This window comes from Vanessa tameamea, chromosome 21 (assembly GCF_037043105.1).
Source record: "Vanessa tameamea isolate UH-Manoa-2023 chromosome 21, ilVanTame1 primary haplotype, whole genome shotgun sequence".
Taxonomy (NCBI): Eukaryota; Metazoa; Arthropoda; class Insecta; order Lepidoptera; family Nymphalidae; genus Vanessa; species Vanessa tameamea.
Genome location: NC_087329.1, coordinates 5,379,936 through 5,402,754, shown reverse-complemented (window position 1 = coordinate 5,402,754; position 22,819 = coordinate 5,379,936). Strand labels below are relative to the sequence as shown.

At 34.2% G+C, this 22,819-nt stretch overlaps 4 protein-coding genes across 4 annotated transcripts in view; 2 read left to right on the top strand and 2 right to left on the bottom strand.

Moving 5' to 3' along the window:
- Positions 1-22,819, bottom strand: part of LOC113395533 (L-asparaginase-like) — an 82,508-nt gene that overhangs the window by 56,673 nt on the left and 3,016 nt on the right. The gene's annotated exons all lie outside the window — the stretch shown is intronic.
- LOC113395473 (NADH dehydrogenase [ubiquinone] 1 alpha subcomplex subunit 7-like) lies at positions 1,509-3,167 on the top strand. Its single transcript, XM_026633056.2, has 4 exons — positions 1,509-1,686; positions 1,820-1,908; positions 2,454-2,555; positions 2,929-3,167. The coding sequence occupies exons 1-4, from the start codon at positions 1,621-1,623 to the stop codon at positions 2,999-3,001; spliced, it is 330 nt and encodes a 109-aa protein (XP_026488841.1). The 5' UTR covers positions 1,509-1,620; the 3' UTR covers positions 3,002-3,167.
- Positions 3,052-18,844, bottom strand: LOC113395468 (bromodomain-containing protein 1). Its single transcript, XM_064218258.1, has 23 exons — positions 18,198-18,844; positions 17,262-17,501; positions 15,904-16,047; positions 14,787-14,880; positions 14,267-14,368; positions 14,047-14,185; positions 12,433-12,541; positions 12,073-12,159; positions 11,198-11,417; positions 10,545-10,641; positions 10,184-10,361; positions 9,535-9,698; positions 9,063-9,265; positions 8,545-8,633; positions 8,030-8,159; positions 7,746-7,862; positions 7,483-7,572; positions 6,841-6,967; positions 6,110-6,214; positions 5,290-5,394; positions 4,647-4,773; positions 3,881-3,978; positions 3,052-3,766 (listed from the first exon to the last, which is right to left on the bottom strand). Exons 1-23 carry the CDS (start codon positions 18,645-18,647, stop codon positions 3,436-3,438), a joined length of 3,546 nt encoding a protein of 1,181 aa, XP_064074328.1. The 5' UTR covers positions 18,648-18,844; the 3' UTR covers positions 3,052-3,435.
- LOC113395472 (uncharacterized) lies at positions 19,095-21,570 on the top strand. Its single transcript, XM_026633055.2, has 3 exons — positions 19,095-19,539; positions 19,797-20,027; positions 21,111-21,570. Exons 1-3 carry the CDS (start codon positions 19,253-19,255, stop codon positions 21,265-21,267), a joined length of 675 nt encoding a protein of 224 aa, XP_026488840.1. The 5' UTR covers positions 19,095-19,252; the 3' UTR covers positions 21,268-21,570.

Sequence of the window (22,819 nt, the reverse complement as noted above, 5' to 3'; positions counted from 1 at the left end):
AGATTTGATTCGTCAAAGACTTGTTGTTCCTTGGGCACGTATCATTTTTGACTAGCAACATCTGCAATTCATGCAGATATTACATCTATATGAATCAAACTTTGCCCTATTTTTGTAGCATGGGGTTTCTTATTATATGGGTTATTTGACATCTAACTTATGTAGCAGTACTGCTACGTATACCAGGCGTACCCAACATATTTGTAGGCATCGTAGTCAGAAATATGAGTGCCGCAACAACTTGAAATTTTATCGACAAATGACTACTGACGTAAAATAAAATTTCTATCAAACACATTTTTATTTTATGATTTTGGCTTATTTTTTCCCATCCCAGCTTTTCGTGGTTTACTTTAACTCTTGCTACCAGTGCTGCTAAAATACTACCAGTTTAGTACCCCGGTTTTGGGTAGTTCGTTTTGCAAATGTGTGTGCCTTATTAGCTTGAGGTTTGCTGAATCTTCATTTTCAGTTAAATTGGTTTCGGAAAAATCCAGTAAAATTATTTATCTTAATTAAATAGCTCTTTTTAGTATCGTGTAGTACCAATATCGTAATAATCATAAAATGTTATCAACCGACTTATGGTGATACGCTATTTTTATACGCGTATCCTATATATTATGTATAATTATTATAATTACTATAGTCAATGTCGCATATATCAAATTCTGACATTTTACGCTTGTGTTTTGCGGTGAGTTTCGCCTTTTACAGGATACCTATACGGATGAGTGCCTATTGATATTGACAAAGATTTAGGTATTTGTATTTTAATATGTACCACCTTTCTTATCACAAAACGTCACGGCGCTAATTTTAATTTAAAAGTAATACCATAATACGGTCAGTTCTGGTACGTACGAATCAGAACTGATTAAGTATCAAAATGACACCAGTATCAAAATTCAAATTTAGTGCGTTAGTATTAGAAACGAATCGTACTACATAAATTTGTCAATGTTTATAAAATATCAACGTAGCAAATAAGGATAACTTTATGTTTTTGCCGTTGCATCCGCGGTAAGTTCACAATGACTATTCTGATACGTTTAGCAATCAACGTGTTAATTACGTCTAAATATTTTTTTTTTCTAATTATCAAGCAAGTAATAACGCTGAACTAGACTTTAAGTGGCGGCCTAAAATAGATTCGGTTTTTTTTTTTGTGAGTTTTATTGTTACTACCCAAATAATAGGATGTTGTCTATCTTTGTTTGTACTATGATGTATTTACCTACGGCAATTGGTGCATGTTATTGCTAATATTTTTGGAAATCTAAAAAGGGTTAGACTTAGTGAGAAATCTTCAACAACACGTTTTTTTTTAAATAATTTGTAATAATATACAATTTGTGTTTTATTATAAATGAATTAAATAAGCAAAATATTTAATGTTTAGCTAAGAATACATTAAATAATTATAATTATTTCGTATGGTAAAAAAATTATAAAATGTAACTATTTCATAATTATTAAGCTATTTCAAAGTTGCTGTCACAAACTGTCACTGTCAAAAACTTCAAAAACAGTTGTCTCTTTGACATCTTATCGAAATATAAAATACGAGAAAACAAACAAAGTTATTCGGGTCTAGTCAATAATTAAACATATAATAAAATGGGAAAGGTTCCATTCCGTGATATTTCTCCCGCCTTACAGGCTTTTAGAAATTTTCTTCTGGGTGTAAGTTATATTTAATAAATTCGTTATGTAACCTTTACATGCCTATAAAAACGAATATATATAATTAATATAAAAAATAATAATCCTACACGTTTTATATAAGACGTATATAATGTAATGCGTTTATTTTTAGAGAAAGCATACCAATGCATTAAGATTTGAACCGCTACTAGCAGCTAGGACTCAACCTCCTCCAGAAATTCCTGATGGACCATCCCACAAGTATGTGTTAAAACGTAATCATATATAGTGATAATTGAACAACAAAACTTAATATGCAACAATTGTAGAAATATCTATATATAAATAGAAAAGAAAAGAACTGCTTAGCAAATTTTCTCAATTTTTCAACCTCCTTTGTCAATGTTGATTTTCTTATTATTTTTTGTTTGGTAGAATTTAATTTGGCTACTTTGTTATAAAAAAAAATTGGATTTAAGAGTAAAAATAAAATTTGTGAAAAATACATATAATTTCGATGATTATTTTAGAATTTCAACAACTGGACAAACACTAGTAAAACTTTTAAATGTAATCCATAAGTCACTAGGAATATTTGCCTGTAATTAATAAATACTATGCAGAACTCTATTATACGGTTTCTTTAAATCCAAATATGTGATCTAATTCAAGATTATTTAACTTAATAAATTGCTATTTCTTAATATTATTGCTTTATCAATGTATCAATCTATAGATATAAAACTTTTAATCATCAATGGTACTTATATTATGAACTATCACTGTTAACCAATTTGAATTTTCAGACATGCCCATAATTATTATTACACTCGTGATGGAAGGAGAGAAGTCAGACCACCAATGGTTATCACACAACAACTGTTGACTGACAGCAGTGCTGATCAAGGGTATTTTAATTTTCACATCCTAAAAAAATTTAAATTATTTTTATTAGTGTGTTGAATATTTTCTTGTGCTAGAATGTCTGGTCAGTTAAGTTAGTCAGTATACAGTAGGCAGGCATAAGCGACATATCATGCTAGTTCCCATATTGTCGGGCATTGGAAATGAAGCGGTTATTAATATGTCTCACACTGCCGATCACTATGAGTGTTGGTGACTACTGACCATCGGATACCATTTACCAGGTTGCCTATGGTAAATAAAAGAATAATAATAAAAACAAGTATGTGATGTCAGTCTCAGTTTCATTAAATTTTATATACATTATTATATTTTTAATTTAGATATAGATTTTTTTTAATTTATCTCTGTTTACAGGACTCCAAAAGCAGCTGCAACTGTAAGACCAACACCTGGAAAGTTGTATCACTGGGACAAACATTATGAATAGAATTTTAACTGGATCAGCATCTACATTTAAAGATAAAAGTAGACGAGTCATACTGTTTGAATATTTTATTTTACACAACACAAAATGTAGTAACACTTACATAGTACGAACTATATAACAAGAAAAGTTATCAATAATCAGATTCGAGTAAACAGCTTACAATAAACAGTTAATATTAAACCCACGATTATTATTTCATACCTTTATATTTTATAGTTATAATTTTCAATCACTCTACAATACTGACAGATTATACATATTTCATCTTACAACAGATAATGTATTAAAATCATGATTATATTTAACTAATTTAGAAAATATGACTAATCGCTAGTGTCTGTGGTTTCAGGCGTCCGAATATGCATCATTGAGAATGTTCCAAAGCTAAATGCTCTGTTTCTCGTCGGCCGTCTAGACCGATAACGAAACCTGTGTCATTTATCCCCATCCACTTGTTTCCTAAACTGCATCGCATCACCATAGGCCTTCTTAACTGCCTTCCTATCGGTCGGTTTCCTGGATTCGACGAGTTTAGCTTGGTCTACGCTTTTGTCTATACCCAATGATTCTAATTTATTGGGGGGCAGCCATTGCCAAGTACGTTTAACATCGAAAAATAACACGAGATAAAGTATCGGTTCATGCGCGTAATTCTTCTTAAGATTAAGAACATCTTGAGGTGGAACTGGGAGAGGAACCCCATTGTAAATAAAACCTTTTGGCATCTTCGGGTCAATGATTAAAGCTGGATACCACGGGTAACCTCTGTAATGTAAAACAATTCATTTTATTATACTGTTGAGTTTAATAGTCAAAAGTCAAGTTGAATTTGGTGTCATTAGATATTGTAATTCATATGACTAGGGCGCAATTACTGACCTGCATTTTGCCCACACAAGTTGTAATGGTTCAAGCTGAATGTCAGGCTGTGCACTTTTTACTGGTGTTTTAGATGTAGATGACCTCGTACCGCGACCCTGAATTAAATTTATAATTTTTATATATTTTTTATCTTTGATAGCAGATATTATGTCTGGTTTAAATTCACTTACATTTGTATATTTAAATTAAAATGAAAATATGGTTGTTAAATTATAAATATTTTCATTCAATACTTAAGTCGAATTTGGCTTTCATATCGCTTTGGAAATCAGGATAACCATGTTGTAGGCAGTAGTTTAGTTTAATATATATATTTTTTAATTGTTCTATTTCTTTCCTTTACATAAAAGTATATGTAAAGGAAAGAAATAGAACAATAATTAGAAAATCAAAATATATTAAAAGTTGATTTCATGTCACCTTTAACAACTACCAGTTATAATATTATCATAAATGCAAATTTAAATGTGTATAATGTATCCGGATGGACTTGAGGTTAGGATATGCTCAATCATTTAGATTGTATTAACTAACCGTGTCGCGCTTTAATCCGCGTCAAATTTTGATCACATATCGATCCACAATTTTATATAAATTTACTCCGAATCATCTGAAGGGATGTTATATGATCTTCTTCAAGTAACAAACTAGTCAGTTTTTTTTTTTATACTAGATAGAGACTATAGTCTATTTAAAAGGAGGAGAAGTTGTCCAGGTTTACAATATAATACAGTATAGATATAGATAATGCGAGGTATAATACTTTGACTGGCGTGGTGGGCGGCTCGACGTCGGAGGCGTCGGCGTGCGCGGCGCGGCGCTCCCGCCGGCGCCGCTCGGGCCCGCTGCCGCCCTCCACCGTCGAGTCCATCGTCTCGTTGTAGCTAGACCTGTTAACAAGTATTTTAAGAAATACCATTTACATACTTTTTTATTTTTTTATTATTAAAAAAATAACATGATTGTTAAAATTTGCCAACACTATGAAGTGGCACATTATATAATTGCCGCACTTTGTAAAGGTAAAAAATGTATTCATTAATGGTGTTTAACATTATTATGTTACCATAAACCAAACAGAAAATCTCCAAAAAATGCAATATTTGGGTTTATCTACAAAAAAAAAAAAATAGTAAATAATAAATTTGTACAGAAATTCCCTGAGGAAAGTGAGCACTAAGGAAGAATCTATCAAAATTCATCTCTTAAGCGACTTAAATTGAGGATGAAATTTTGTACGGAAATTCGTCATAAATTTTGCTGTTAGAAATATATAATTCGGTATTTAGGCTTCTTAGTGTTTATGGTTATTTAATTTTGTCTATAGGGACTTGAAATTTTTGGCGACCAGTATTATCGTCATTTACAGTTAAGAATATATTAAAAAATAATAATATTTTATTCACCCATCGCTCGAGCTGAAGGAACAGGAGTGGTCGGACGCGTTCTCGTCATCGTAATGCGTACACGACGAACACGACTGCGACCACACAGAACTGCTGCTCGAAGACCTAAAAGAAAACATAATATACTAGTCTATAGAAATAATCAGGAGACACACTAGTAGGTCAACCGCGAAACTTCGCGTGTATTCAAAAGTTTTTTTTAGGAATTTCGGAACGTATGACAGATTTTGTTTTGATTTCATTTCATTGTAATCTGCAAGTCACTCATTACTCTTTCCTTATACAGCCTTAGTACCACTCTCTAACCGGCCAGTAATTATCCGTTTTCTAAAATTCATTCTTTGTTATATTGTAACAATTAAGTAAATTGCAAACAAGTATCCTCTTTATTTTTCTGCACATCTACGGCTCCAGCAATTCAAAGTGTAAACGTTACCGTTTTTTTATGTGCAGCTACCGTCCCATAATCACTGGGACAAAAATTGGCTTACGCTATTAATATATAAGATTAGTCTAATTTCGGCCTATGCCGTCAATCTCAAGGACTAGTTATAAGGGGCTATTACAGTGCACAAGTGTGTGCACAAAATACGTAAATGCAATTAGAACCTATGACGTCAGTATTTGCCTGGCCTATAACATACACGCCACTAGACTATGAGTGCAATGATAGTAATGACATTTACCAACTACCATTACATATCACATTTACGACTGGATAAATAATAATAAATATAACGTATACATTTTATTAAATTTATAAAATAGTTGTACTAATACGATATTGTAAATTCGTTTAAATGAATTATTTAATTGTTACCTAGATAAAGCGAGATCGCTGTCCGAGCCGACCTCTCCGGGCGGGCCGCGGTACTGCAGGAAGGACGCCCCGCCTGGGACCGCGCCCTCGCCACCGCCAATACCCCTTCAAAATAAAAACAATAATTATTAATAATTTCTTTGAAACTTACGTTTATTTAATAATACTTGCTTAAACCTTGATTAATTTTCTTTTTTCAAAGTTATAGGAAGTACACCAAAGCTATGATTTTATTGTTATAGGGTGACCAGTATCGAGAGTATTTGTAAAAAATCGCAACTATCAGTCGTACACGACGTATTTTACTAGATGAGAAATTTAAATCTATTACACACATTTACTGAGTTAGATGACCAATCACCCACGTATAACGTAAACTAAACATTTTTTTATCAACCAATCCAACCAATAACACGCTCGCTATGAAACTATAGATACAATTTTATACTGTATAGTATAAAACATGATAAGATTTTGGCCTTTATAATTTATAAACTGCTGAACTTAATATTTAAGGAAATGTAGATTTTAAGGCCCCACTCACAATTAAAGAGGAAAATGTTTACGTAATCCATAACTTTTAAATATTACTTATATACATATATAATAATATATATATATATATATGCCCACAGACAATATGTTACTTATATATTAGATGAAATTAATGATAATGTTGTCCCGAAGATATTCTTGCATTTACGTGATAATGACTTATATTATTGTGATACCTAAAAAGGTCAGGAGATGACACGGACTTATCTTTGTCCTGTTTCCTCGGCCTGCCGCGTCCTTTCTTCCGGGGGGAGGTCTCCAAGTTCGTCCGGCCCATGCTGGCTGATAATGTAGGCAATGATGCTATAAAGTTTTGTTTTAAAACAATTAAAGTATAAAATCTAACTATATATATATTTGGCATGCTCTGTCATAAACAATTAGTCAGTCTATTACGAAAACCATTGTCCTTGGTGTCGCTGTACTCCTCATTTCACTCCTTTTAAAGTTATTCTAATTTATTATAGCTTTTATTTAAATACTACCTATTGTATATATTTTACTCAAGTTTCAGGGGGTTTCCCCTTTTTCCTCAGCAATACCTCTCATTCACCCCAGATTGTCTAAAATGGCATTTAGCAATAGGAATTACCAATAACATTTGTCCTTGGGATACCTTTTGTTTAGTTAGGCCACATACTAAACGATAATCTTGTACTACGAAATCGTAAAACAGTAGCCAAAAGGCCCCTTTCGTCTAGATAAAAATTTGGGAATGTCCGGATTATTAATAGTTCTATAGATCAAGGAGCAGCTGTAAATTGTATGAAATGAGATGCTGACTAAACTATTTTAACCATATAAAGTAAGGATATTACCGTCAGATCCAAAGCTCTTAGGCGGCGTTGCTAAAGTAGATGGCGTAACGAGCAACGTCGGCTTTCTCAGACTTCCCAGCAGTCCTAGAACTATAACATAATTATAAATTATGACTTTATAAACTTTTGTCCCGTGAAAACATTGAGAAAATTTGTATTAGCAAAGAAAACGTTCTTTTTTTTTTAACTTATTATAAGTTTTACTTGTATAAACAAATTCAAGCAGTTGATACAGAAAGTCTCAACATTCTATTTTAACTCACCGGGTGTGTCAGGTTGCTTTGGTGGCGACTTTTCAGGAGTAGGAGTAGCCAATTTTTGCGTGCGTTCCACACTCTTTCTTGTCACGAGGGGAGCCTCGGAGTCTGTCGTTGGGGTATCTGTATAACGAATAAAATTATATTAAAAAAAAAGAATCTCATAAATATAACAATATCGTAGGCATAAAATGGTAAAATAAAGATTATTACATAAACTTAGATTTATACACAAAGTATAAATCTAAGTGAATCGACTTCATATAGATATAAACACACGGAGCGCTTACCGCGGTCGCGCGCGAGTGCGGCGCCGGCGCGGCCGCGCCCCCGCCGCCCGCGCCGCCCGCGCCCCCGCCCGCGCCCCGTCCACCAGTTGCGGTTGGCCTTGCTCTGCGCCTTCGACGGGGGAGACGCCCGCTGCAACGCCAATGTGAATGTTATACTCTACTCACTGCTCTAGTTGCTCCAAATGAGGCCACGGTTCCGGCGGTTCTGGGTTCAAATCCCAGGCCGGGCAGAAATAAGTTTATGAGAATGATGATATAATAAGTTTATAAGGTATAGAGAGTGCAGGTGCACTCACTTGTACACTATATTATGTCCTGCGAAGTTGTTTGGTCTCGAATGAAATTAGCCAGACAACCTCATCAACATCATCATATACATAAGGTAGGACGGCAAACGCGCCACCGCCAGCCAGGTGTGTCGATGTAGTTACAGGAACAAGTGAAATTCAGTTACATGATTTGACCAATACAGACTAACGATTAAAAAGAATTAAGTTTTAATAATGTTATTTTACCACAATATTCTCCTCGTCTGTATCTCTGCTTACACTCGGATTGCGGCGTTCACTTCGCGCCACGGACGCACCTCGTTCGCTACGAGTGTCTGAAATAACAAATAGCATTAATACATATTTACTACAATTATACAATCATAATTAAATTGGACTCGGTCTTAGTTGCTAAGAAATGATGCTGCGTTTCAAATGGAAATTCTTCTATGCAACGAATTACGTACCACCTTATTCTTATCATTATTTTGAATGATAAACATAGTGTGTGGTTTTCCTCAGAATAGAACTAAAAAGAAAGAAGTACATTTCGTCAGAGAGATCCATCATTGATACACCTACCCATGATGGATCGCAAACTGTATGCAATTTTGTTATCAAGCATTCCTTAATATCATAATATATAAATATTTAGTTAAATGAGCAAATCAAAAATAACAAGAGATCAAAACTTTTTTTCTTGTAATGTTTTAACTCTCTGCACCACACCCAAGCTAATAACGTTAAACAGAAAGGAGCGTCACCGGCAGTGCGCTCGCTGTCGCTGCTGGAGCGGCGCCCGCCACGCCGCGGCTTGGCGCCCGCCCCCTCCCCCGCATTGTCCGGCCGCGCCTCGGCCGCGCCCGCCTCCCCCGCGCCCGCCAGCTCCACCATGCCGGCCTCGATCACGTCACGACGCGCTTGGCGGAATATAATGGCGCACTGCTCCCGCATTTTTATTCCGGCTCTGTTGACAGACATAATTTTTTAATCAAATACATATAAAAATATATACATTTTCTTTTATTATTCATCATAATGTACGATTCTGTTATAATAAATACTGTGCAAATAATACAAAATAAGCTTATACACAACACACAAATTTAAAAATAATAATAAAAAAATTAAACAAACTTATTTATTGTCAACAAGATAAAACTAAAACAAACTGACTCAACGACTAACAATTACGTAATATCTTTAACATACACCGGCAAATAATTAAAGACTTACTTGTAGAAGACGGTGTCCTTATTGTTGTACGTGAGACAATTATCGATCATGAGTTGAAAGTCTGTCTCGACCTCGTCTATCGTCTTGTACGAGCCTTTGTCTAATTTCTTTCCCATCGTGCTCAAATCCATTGGGTGCTTCACTATCGTACTATAATCTGGTACCTATAAAAAAACAATTGTGTATGATAATTTGAAATTTATTTGAGTCGCGGTTAATACAGTCTATATATACATATCAACGTACATATGCAAAGATTATTAAATTTACGCCACAAACAATGACTGGTCTGAAATAGATACATCAATTTGTTTCCATATGAGGATTTCTAGTATATGTTAAATTATTATATATTACTATTTATGACAGCATACCTACAACTCTTAAAGACGTCCAATAAACTTGAAAATTGGCACCGATTATAGAATAATTTTGTTTTAATATCTTGGTCATAATAACAAAATAAAAAAATAAGTTTGGTGTAACAGGCTACCGTACGCATAGTCCTAGTGTCGGTAAACGTAATTATATCGCGTGCTGGTTTTAGACTTTTTTAAATTTTGTTTAAAGACTACACGAGTGATCTTAGTGGGGGTTTCTAACACATTTTGTATATTTTTGTATAAGGGCTCGTCGTAGCGTGACTCGCCTCGAGAGGGTCGACGGGCTCGGTGAACACGTCACTGTGGTCGGCGAGGCGCAGCAGGCGCAGCAGCTTGTGCAGCGCGGCGCGCTCGGGCCGCAGCGCGTGCAGCACGCAGCGCTCGCACACGCGCGTCAGCTCCGCCTTCAGCCGCTCGCGCTTGCGCACCAGCTCGCACAGCAGTCTGCGCGCACACCGGGAAATGTGTCATGTCTATACAATGATTGTCACAGTCAGTACCCGCCCGACTGAGTTCATACGACTTCTGACACCGAAAGACTTTTCATCTTGATCGTTTTTTTAAATACCGTGTTTTTTTCAAAAATCTTTTATTATTTATAATATTTGAACTTAAGATAGAACATACCTAGCTCTTTCGAGATCTTGTCTTATTCTCTGCCAGTATTTCAACTGATTGCACAGTTCTCTTATGTTGACCGTACCATCTTGAATACCTCTACTACCTAGAAAAAATATTTAAATACAACATTACTATCACCATATCAACTTTATTCATCGCAATAAAGAAATAAATTCATATTAATACAGTGTTCTGTATATTTAGCAATTGTTTCATCAACATCAACACAACAATACTGTGCATTGCTTTTCTGGGGTAGAATATATGATGAGTTGGCGGTATCTAATCAGATGAAGTTATACAAAACACAATTACCAAACGAAAAAAAAATATTTACGTCATATCAGTTTGGTATGTATACCTAGCTTGTATTTTTCGAAAAAGAAGTGGTCAGAAACTATGAGGCATGGTGAAAAAATGATTAAAAGAGGAATATTATTATGAAACTGAACAATAAAAGTACCATTTCGAACACTTGTAATAGTAGGTGAATGACGATTTAGACAAAGATAGATAGATAGACTGCTATCGCTCCCAAAATTTTATTATTAACAGCGACATTACAGGCGGCTGCAATACACCGTTCGAAATGAAAGGGTTTTGTTTCTCGGTTAGAAACAGAGACTAAAACGGTCACAGTATCAAAGAGTGCGGAGGACCGTGGTGGCTGGTGAGGCTCTGCAGGCGGCGCAGCAGCGGCACGCCGTTGCGGCTGTGGCGCTTGAGCGTCCAGTAGGCCAGCAGGCGCTTCATGAGCGCGGCGCGCGCGGCTGGCGGCCCGTGCGCCAGCTGCGCGATCTCCGCCACGCGCTCGGCCGGCAGCGTCGGCACCAGCACCACCGGCGCCCACGTGCGCTTCAGCGCCAGCACGCGCCGCGCCTGCGCACGCACGCACACTCTCACACTCGCGCTCGGATGTGTGGAATTCGCATTCCACATATCATTATTATTAAATACAAATCTAAATCAAAAACTCCTGGTGATTGACGTGCATTTTTTAGTGTACCATATTTTTGAAATTGCCGTAGAATTGTAATTAAAAAATCGTAGAACAAAATTTAAAAACAAAAGGGCTTCTTAAATTTATAACATTTTAGTTGTAGTGAATAAAATAAAGGTTTTTTCGTATTATGTTAAATAATGTTTTTTAATTTAATGCTCTAGGGTTGAGCCGTTATTTTACACTAAACATTTCAAATTGTGATTTCTGTCGATGTTTTACTAAGAGTGCGAATTATAACAGTCTTCCTGACGCCATCTCTCCTTCAGTGGATGGGTTCGCGCTCGATAAATCGATGCATTAACAAAACATACTATATTCCCGTCTTGTAACAATTACGGCTCTGTGGTCGTAAAGTCTTATGGCTCAATAAATAATTTCTTTGACAGGTTTTATCCACGAGACAATTAAAAAAGATGTATATATATAAAACAAAAAGAAAACTCAAAAAAGGTACGGCTCAAAAGCCTTTGAAAGAAATAAATAAATATATAGAGTTGAACGGAAAAAAAAAAACTAGTGTATGAGTTATACCTGTTTTATTTTTTCCCGGCCTTTCAGTCTTACCGCTGATAAATCTGTGGATTTGTTTTCACCTTCAGATTCTTGCGCTCGTCTCTCCTGCAACAATAAATACAAACTTTAACTTCTTTTTTATGTAATAGGTAGGCTGACAGGAAAATGGGCCACCTGATGGTGGTCACCACCGCCCATAGACATTGAAGCTGTAAGAAACAATAACCATTCCTTACATTACACCAATCAACCTTGGGAGCTAAGATGTCCCTTGTGCCTTGGCTCACTCGCCCTTAAAATTTTGGTCATAACGCTTTTTAAATAAAATAAATAAATAAATGGAAATATAAATTAGAGTGATATTATTATTATAATTACCTGCAAAATATGAGCTGGAGTATGTGTATCGCAATATGCCATCTTTGCGACCTGCACCGGCTGGCTAGGGTCCCGCCCTGAACCGGCTGCTTCCATTTTCATATATAAACTGGAAAATGATAATTTATATAAAATATATAATTTGCAGACAAAGTATATGACGTCATCGTCTGCAGATACCTAGTATATCGTATTTAGTAAAATGGAGCTCTATGAAAACGATATTTGCTCCCACCAGTCACTCATATGAACGCATCATAAGATTTCCCACGTAACATATTCTTCGAGGAATATAAAAGGACTCTGCTGGCGCCAGTTTGGCAATCTTGGTTGAGGCATGGGACGGTGCACTCGTTGAACTCCGCTATTGGCTTATCCTCGACACATTAGATAACATTTATGTGATTATCGAAATATTTAATAGAAAACAACTTAGGATTTTTTTTCTCTTATTTGCCGTATACGTGCGCTATTTTTTACCATTTGGTTTGGGCGAGGAATTAATTCCGTGTAAACAGATAAATATACAGATACCCGCACAGTGCAGCGTGGTGGGATAAGTACCAAACGTTCCCCTTAAGAGAATAGGCCTTAACCCAGGACATTTACAGGCTGTTATAATACAGTATACAAATACTGTCTGATGACACGAATATTAATGAGTACCCATTATAGTGTTCACTAACATTATATGACATACTCCTGAACTCACCGTTATAAGTTTTGTGTCAGTCGGTTAATCAATGTTAGAATTTTGATTGCTTGATGTATTGACATCTGATGTAAGGAAAGGAGCCGAGATGGCCCAGTGGTTAGAACGCGTGCATCTTAACCGATGATTTCGGGTTCAAACCCAGGCAGGCACCACTGAGTTTTCATGTGCTTAATTTGTGTTTATAATTCATCTCGTGCTCGGCGGTGAAGGAAAACATCGCGAGGAAACCTGCATGTGTCTAATTTCAATGAAATTCTGCCACATGTGTATTCCACCAACCCGCATTGGAGCAGCGTGGTGGAATATGCTCCATACCTTCTCCTCAACGCGAGAGGAGGCCTTAGCCCAGCAGTGGGAAATTTACAGGCTGATTATGTTTATGTATGTAAGGAAAGTTATTAAGACTCCTTTTGACTCTTCCAATCGAATTAATATAGAAAAACCTTATATTTAGGTACTGCATGCGAATTGCTAATAGTTCTATTATATCGTGCTCTACGAAAAAATATTGATTATATATTTATATTTTATAATACAATACAATTCAATGTAAATACTTATATCCATTTTTATTTTACTTTAAAAGTTCTGGTCACAGCAGTCGACACTAAATACGCAATTTTTTCCAATCATTATTGATTATTCATTATTGAATATTTAACTTCTCAACCAATTATATCGCGTCAATTTGACGTCAAGGGTTTTTTATTCGCCTTTACTCCTTTTTTTATTAGAATAGACCATTTGATATTTATTTAGTAGATCGGAGTCACTTCTCACAAAGAGTTCCCTGGCGGTTCATTAACAATAACCTGATGTTACATTTAATAAAAAAGGACTTCTAAAATTGCAAATTGAAATACATAAAGTATATTTTGAACCACGCAGGAGCGACTCACCCGGCCTGCTGCGCACACGTGACGTGGAAGGCGGAGTAGCAGTTGCTGCGATGGCACTGGATGCAGGCGCCCGCGCCGCGCTGCTTGCACACCATGCACTGCAGCTTCCAGCGCGCCGCCGGGATCATCTCTATCGAGTCTGGGGGGGGGCCAACATTAGCGGCATGTCGGACCTCGTCTTTGTCGATACAATACGTACATGAAATGAGTTAAAACGTACCGATAGGTTCCAAGAAGACTGTGTTCGCGAAACGCACTTCGGGTATCCAAAGGGCACAAACGACATGAGCCCACGTGCCTTGATCCGTCTGTTTGAAAGCTCCTAAAAAACAAATATCTTTATATAAACATTTTACACTATGGTGCGACGATACCCCAATAAGGGTGTGAAATAACCTGGTATGCAGGAGAAATCTAGCCAGTAAATTATCGACCGAAAAAAACTTTACGTTACATTCAAATATACACCAAAAGCAGAGCCAATTAGATAGAGATAATGAGCAGATAAACCATCAGAGGTGATGCCAATGGTTACAAGATAGAGCCTAGAGCGTAATACATGTTATATTTGGTCTTATGTCATCGACGGCGAGGAAAACATAAGAAAGGCTGCACGTGTACTATGTCCACAAATTCGCAGATACAAATTAAATATCTTATAAATCTAAGCCAAAATCGAGTATTATAAGTACAAGATCAAAAATTAAATGTGAGGGTATAATAATTATATTACACATTACCTCCTGTATTGGGACATAAGACGCAATTGACAAGACGTGAAGGTGACTGTAAGCATCGCCTGCAAAGCCATTGCCCTTCCGGGATGTATGGCACCTGTAAGAATTATTATTCCTTAATTTATTTATTTTTCTTATTTATTTATTTTATTATTATTATTTAATAATTTCAAATAAATAAAATTCAAATGCCAGTTCTAGATTTTAAACTGTCTTCTTTGATAACTACCAAAACTTAATGAGTTTGATATATTTTATTGAATACACTTTGACAAAAAAAAAATTAAATCAAAATTACTTGTAATATAAAAAACACGCATGATTTATGATAAATATACCGTTTTATAAGCATACAACTAAACCAGTGATTCCCAAAGTGGTCCAGGTGGAACCCCAGGGGTCCACGGGAGACTTGCTGGGGGTCTACGTAGGCGTGAATAAAAAATGGGGGTCCATAAGATGTTAATGGGGGTCCACGAAAATTTGCTTTTGATAGTAAAAAGCAAATATGTAAGCATAGTTTTTATAAGGGCCTACCTACATTGTTTTAAGTACCTAACTAAGCAGATAATATTTTAATAAGGCAAGCGACTGTTACTTGTCCAAACTTGCGTATTCGACATTATGTACAATTTCGTGTAGAGGCTTGCAAAGCGCTATTTGAAATATGGTTTTGTTCCATCAGAGGCAGACAAACAATTGCCCATGTGCCTATTATGCAACAAAGTTTTGAGTAATGACTCTATGTAACCATCAAAGCTCGAAGATTATCTAAAAAGGTGTCATACTGATAAAATAGGTAAAGATTTAAAATATTTTCAAACATTGTAAAATGTAATGTAGGTAAAATTACCTATCGGAATCTATATTCCGATATTATTTGTCTCTTTTCGAAAATTGTTATTTTTTGTTTTTGTTGTTGTTAGTTGTTGCAATTTTTATTTTTTGGCGGCTTTAAGAATGTGGTAGAAATGTAGCAGCAGGGGGTCCACCGAAACCAGTAAAATTTTGAAAGTGGTCCACGAGAAAAATAAGTTTGGGAACTACTGAACTAAACTATAGTACAACTTCAAATTGTTTTTAATAACACTGATAACTGTGTGTATTTAGTTTTACTGACCCCATAACAATCCTGGTGAACAGCTAAGTTGCACATGTCACAGAATAATATAACATTAGTGTTTTGACATTCTCCATCCATACAAATACAGCAGACGGCATCCTCGTCAACAGTTGCTGTTGTCTGCTGACCATTCTGAGTTGCCTGCAGGAAATTATTAACTAAGATCAACTTTTTCTAAACACTTATCGATAAATTAACACCAGAAAAATTTGCACAAATTTTACACATCTGTGATAAAACAGTTGAAAATATATAAAGAAAATTATTATTGAACATAAAATACTATAGTATTGTGCACTACAAGGAGTTAATCTATACATTTAATAATGATTAATATATCTTTATTTATAATAAAACACCATTACACTTAACTACTTATTTCCACTTTAATTTTTCTTCCAAAATTCCGTTTTATTGACGTTCAAAACGCCATTTTTCGCAAATCCATAGTGAATATGATAGATTAATCAAGACCAATGATATTGCATCAACTTGCTGTCAGATGTTGTTTATTTAGCTTTTCTCCTCTTATGGTTGAAATAGTGTATAAGTATAATGTTTGAATGCTATGTATGACTTATAGTTGTTATTTATTTTTTTCTCAAGATCTATACTAATATTATAAATGCGAGAATAAGTCTGTCTGCTTGTCTGTTGCTCTTTCTCGGACCACTGCCACTGAGCTAACTTAAATTCCAAGAAAGGACATTGGCAACGTTTTTTATGCCTAATATCTGACAGCTAATCCCAAAAACGCGAGCGAAACCGCGTATTTGGGATTGTAATCTATTAAATTGGGCAATGACAAAATAGTTCAGGACCAGTTTTTCCTCTGTTTGCCAAGCAAACTACAAGGCGTTAATGATGAATATATCTTTATTTACAATACAACACTTTCACCCTTAACTACTTATTTCCACTAAAATTTTCCTTCCAAAATTCAAATAACAGTTTCATCAACGTTCAAAACGAATTTTTTTCGAATATAATTGGTAAGCTTTTGTATAATTTTGAAAAAGAACATTATTTAGTACCAATCATGTTAGCCTTTAGAGCCAACAGTTCTAGAAAGAAGTTCTTATGTGCAAAATTTCGATCATGGAGCCAAAACTAGTATAATATAGTCAACCCAGTCACCACAATACCATAACAAACTGGAGCCACATTCTTCAAACATTCTCACGGAGAAGAGGCCTTAGATGAGTACTGGGAGTTTTACAGACTGCAACTTTATTTTTTACATATTACTTATACCATTACGAAGTTTCTATTCAACAATAAATCACCTTTCCCAATAAATTATCTTAGAGCGATTTTCATATTCGGTACAATTATGAATACTGAAAAATTCTTACTTGAAAATATGATTCCTTTTCCAGTCTATCCATCAATAATTCCAAAGTATCAACAGATACAGGTGGCAAACTCTGTTTGACTCTGGTCTTGTTGATGATAGACAACCAAGCTGTATCTTCTTCGTCCACATCATATTCAACTTCTCCATCTAATTCTTCGGCAGATTTCTCAATGAAACGTATATAAGCATTAGGACGGGCAGGAGCATCACATACTCTTTCATTGTAATCCGGTATAAGCTGTAATTAAATCATATAATTATTATATTAATATTAGTTTACATTGAGAGGTGGATATACTTTGTTGACCTTGCTCGATTGAGTGTTACAGGGTCACGTAATTGCAGGTAATAGTGTCATGGGTTTGTTTAACTCAACATCTCTTCTCGGGCAGAGATTGCATTGCAATATGTATGTATCAATTATGTAAAAGAATTGTTGAATAATATTGAAAAAGATATTTCATAAAAACAAACCAAAGGTAAATATAAAAATCTTTAATTAGATTGTTGAATAAAAAAAAAGCTTAACAAATTGAAAGAGTAGTTTGCATATGTAATGCAATTACTTCTATTTGTTTTTAATTTAGTAATATATTTTATTGAGTTTATTTGGTAATAATTACTGATAAAAAATGAATCAATGTAACTCAGTAGTTACTAAGGTTTAATTTAAGTATATGTTTGTACCTTATATCATTGTAATAAACATGTATAGGGCACATTTCACTTAAACAGATCCTATATAATTATTCTAGCGATCAAATGTAGTATACAAAAATAAATTTTATAATAAGCTATTAAGTTATATATTTTATAAGAAAATATTTAAAAGTATTCAATAGAAGTTTATGTTTAGAAAATAGAATATGTATGTTTCGATATAAGCAACATTATACATATAAATAAAATAATTATCAAAACAAACTTAGATTACCCGAAATGTAGCTTCTGGCAATTTCACATGTGGTTCAGCTGGTGGTTCAACAAAAAGCAATGGCTTTTCCAACTCTGAATTTTTCTTTTCCCACTCTTCTAATGAAATAATTGGTAGAGGTTGATCAATAGGTATTCTACTTATTTTACCATCAATCTCAAATTGTACGACTTTTTGAGCTTCCGCGAAAGTCAAAGCTTCCTTTGGTGGACTTTGCAGGGCAATATCTCCAGTCGGCACCGCAGCCCGAGCTCTGCCTTTTTTGCGGTTATTAGTTACAGCAGGAGTAGCCGGTGTCGGATTGTCATGATCGTAGTTAACTAAATGATATTGCAAGCCACACAAGCTTTTGTATACTTTGTCGCACTTTTCTAAAGGACATTGATACGGAGGAGGTCTGTTTTGTCTTAGTTTTTTACAAAACTCCAAAACATCGAAATCTAAACCCATTTTTTGTGTTTAAAGTACAGGTAAACCAAAAGCCATCGTACTGTTATATGTGATATCTGGTTAAAATGCACGTTTTTATAAAAAAGTGAAAGGCATATCGAAATTGATTATTGAACTAAAAAGCAAAGAACGCAGTTAAAACGACCAACTGCCAACGACAACATGAAACATTGACATTAAGACTATATTTTTGTGTTGTTGACTTTTGACTACTGAGATTTACCTTATAATCTGTGATCGAAATTAAGCCAAAAAAGCGGATAATTTGGGCAAAAACAATAATTCAATCAATATATAAAATTAGAAATGTTATTTGAATTGATGATATTTTAGACAAAAATCAACTAATATTAATTAATTTCATTCAATATTGAAGAAAAACTAATTCTAGAAATTTCGGCAACACAATTACTGTCACTTTTGTATATTATCATCTGTAGTTCTGCCATTCTTGTTTCTTATTATTCTGAAAGTGTCAAGCAATTTCGTGTTGTTTTTGTATTGCTATTTGCTACAGTATATTTGACTTTGGTTTAATAATTGCGTTTTACAATTATTTTGTGAGAGTTAATAACAACAAAGCAAGAAGAGAAAACTGATGAAAGATGGATATCTATGGATACCCTCCGTATCAATATAATCAACCAGATGAACTGGCCAAACAAATGTTCGCCCAGCAAGCTCTTGCCTCATCAGCTGCATATGATCGAGAAACACCTGGACCACATCTCATGCCTGTGCCTACTGGAACTCCGTGGAATGTTCAAAGTCTTCCCTGGAGCTTGCACTCTCCTCCGAATCTAGTTCAATTTACAGCGCAAACCCCCGAAGACGCTAAAATTACACCATTGGTACACTGTAAAAGAAAGAGCTTAGATGTTGAACCAGTAATGTATGTATAATATTTAAATACATCATGTAATATAAAACATTGGAAGTGCATATAACTCTTATCATATTGCTAATCTTCATTTGTGCTGAAATGAAAAGAAATCTAGGCTGAGTGGAAAAAGATATTTTAACAAGTATTCATTGCTTTTTATTTTATACTATCCAAGGCAAAGAGATTTAGACACAGACAAATTCACTACTTCTTAATAATTGTTACATATATTCCTAACACATTTTAATATATTTTTACAATTTTAGCCCTACAAAGCAGTTCATAACAGAGGAAAAAATGGCAGCACATTTAAGTGGTCTCCATATATCATCCAATTACACACAACATTCACTGGCCTCGGAAGATGTAATGGAGTTGAGCGTGGAGCCAAATGCCATGAGCATCAGTGAGAAATTGAAAGGTCATACAATAGTATTGTCAGAAGATGTTAAAAAATTGCAAGAGGAGCCCATTTTACCCACCTCGCTAATTGAAAGGTAAGTCATATAAAAATCAACATTGACAATCTTTATTTTTAATACAGTATTTTCATTTTATTATACATCATATAGTGCTTTTTAAAGCATTGCAGATAAAGATTAACAATTAAATGGAAACAGTAGAAACGGTAATCAGTAAAGTGCTTTTTATACAAAAAATTATGCTTTACTAAATTTTTTGGTCAATTAAGTCTTGTCCAAGAAGACTAATAATATTAACAAATTATACTTTAGGATTATCTCTGAAGACGGGCCTCCTAATGGTAATAGACATTGTTACCATAAAAAAAATTACCATTCCTAACATCATTAATGCGCTACCAACTATAAGAGATGAGATGTTATATCCTCTGTGCCTGTGGTTACACTGGCTCACTCATCCTTCAAACAGAAACACAACAATATTAAGTATTACTGCTTGGTGGTAGAATATATGATGAGTGGGTAACACCTAACCAGAAAGGCTTGCACAAAACTGTACCACCAAGTTTCTGTATATACAATTACAATTTCCTCAATTTTATTCTCATCAAAGTGTTTGTAGTTTATAGAAACTAACCAATTACTTTTAGAAATAATACTATGTAAGAATATATTTGAAATATTTATGAAAACACAAGGTCAGTCTTCTGGGAAATACTCTTAAAATTGATTGAATTGAATTGAAGTACTTATGTGTATATGTTACTGAAAATGTATTTCTATAAATCTATAATACAAACATAGAACATGATAAACATGGAATTTTCATTAAATATTTATGTAACATGATCATGCTAGCACTGTTTACATCTAGCTATTGTTCACTGATTGTATCAGTAATGTGTGTTCGTTATTAGAAAAGAAACAGACTTTTACTAGACAGTTTTACAGCTTAGTTTTCCTATAGTATAACTTGCATTGATTTAATTATAAATATTAATTTTGTATTGTTTGTTTGACAAATATATATCTTTTAATTTGATCAAAAATTATATCAATCAGCCACAATGAGAACCACTAAGAAAAAAAATTAGATATTAAACTTGGAAATGTGAACTATTACTTGTATACTAAAAGTAGCTGTGTTTTTTCTTGTAGATTACAAAAGCCTCAAATGTCCTTAGTTGTCTGGAAGCCCAGGGAGAATGTCTTAAAGAAAATCAAAGAAGAGAAAGAAACATCTGACGAAGATTCTCCAAAAAAAAGAAATGGTGTTCTTGTTGCAGAACATTCAAGAATAGACATGGAAATATAACTTTTTCTATGAAATATTGTACAGGTGCATTGTGAAGATTGTAAAGGTGATGGGAATAATATTTTTATGGGTATAATTTAAATATAATACATTCAAATAGGTCCGTCTAGCTCTCAATGCCAAATAAGACTTTATTTCTTATCAATTTGAAAAGAGTCATAATATAGTAAAGCCTCATTAACTCGAAATTCAAGGGTGATCATTTCCTAGACTTGGTACAGATATATGCACACTCTTAATACTTCTAAGGTAATAATATTATGTGTCGATAATATATTTAAGGTTGGTACTTTAGTTACCTTTCCTTTGAGGTTTGTGTCATGAAGGTAGTAATTAATATTACTCGAGATACACAGGTCAATTTAATTTTCGAGTTATAGATAGAAACATATTTACTGAAATACGATTACTTCTAATTTAGAGCTCAGATTTCGATTAGTGGCATTGAGACAAGTTGTAGAAGTTTTCGCGTTAGTGAGGTACTACTGTAATAATTCAAAGGAAAAAAAGAAAATGTACTTCAATTGAATTTCAATTATTTGTAGCAGTGGTTAATTAAATATTGTGCCTGTTGCCTTTACAATCTCTTACTATATTTACAGAGACTTACACAGATTTATTACTTTTTTTTAGAAAGATAATTTGTAAAGATATCAATGTAGAATTTTCTTAAATTTTTTTTTTTGTATCTGTCTTTATTATCATTTGACTTGAGTAGGAAGTATAAAAAATTACCTGAAAAAACCCAATTAGATCTTGCTAATTTAAAATGAAAAAAATTAGCAAGACTTACACAGATTTTTACATTTTTTAGTAAGATAATTTGTGTTGATATTAATGTAGAATTTTCTTCTCTTTTTATATCTAACCGTATTATCAACTGACTTGTTTTGTGTGCTTTAAATGTGTTTTAATGAAAATAATTTATTTAAAATTAATAGCACAATAAGATGACAACAGCATGAATATAACTGTTCTTTGATTGAACTCATGCTTAAGTAAATAAGAATCATGTTTTATGTAATTAACAAGATGTCGTAAACTTTATAACGGATATTATTACGTGATCGAAATAAGAATAGGAATTATTTTTCATGTCTGGAAATGTTAACCGTCGAAATTGAGGAGATTTGGAAAGGTCAGCACCTAGTCCATTCCACGAGTCGATCTCCTAGGGCACAATATTCGCACCTCATTGGTCAATGTAATAGATAAGTAAGACAATCCTAAGAAATGATCTAATTAATCCAGGTCACACGCAATTCATTCATTTGTTATTAAAATTTTCCACCTGTGAATGAACAATGAGGTCTGTTGCATATCTATGAACATTTTCTCGGTATATGCACATTTGAAACGACAAAATTCATCTTCGTTTTTTACATGGACAGAATGAGGTAAAAACCCAATTAGAGCTTCTAAATTTAAAATGAAAAAAAAAAAATCTTGTTGGCCTTATCAAGTGACATTTGTTTTTCCGTTCGTGTTCATTATCGTTTCTATTCTTATCTCGATCGCAAAGTAGCACTGCTGCTTTTTTATTTAATTCAAT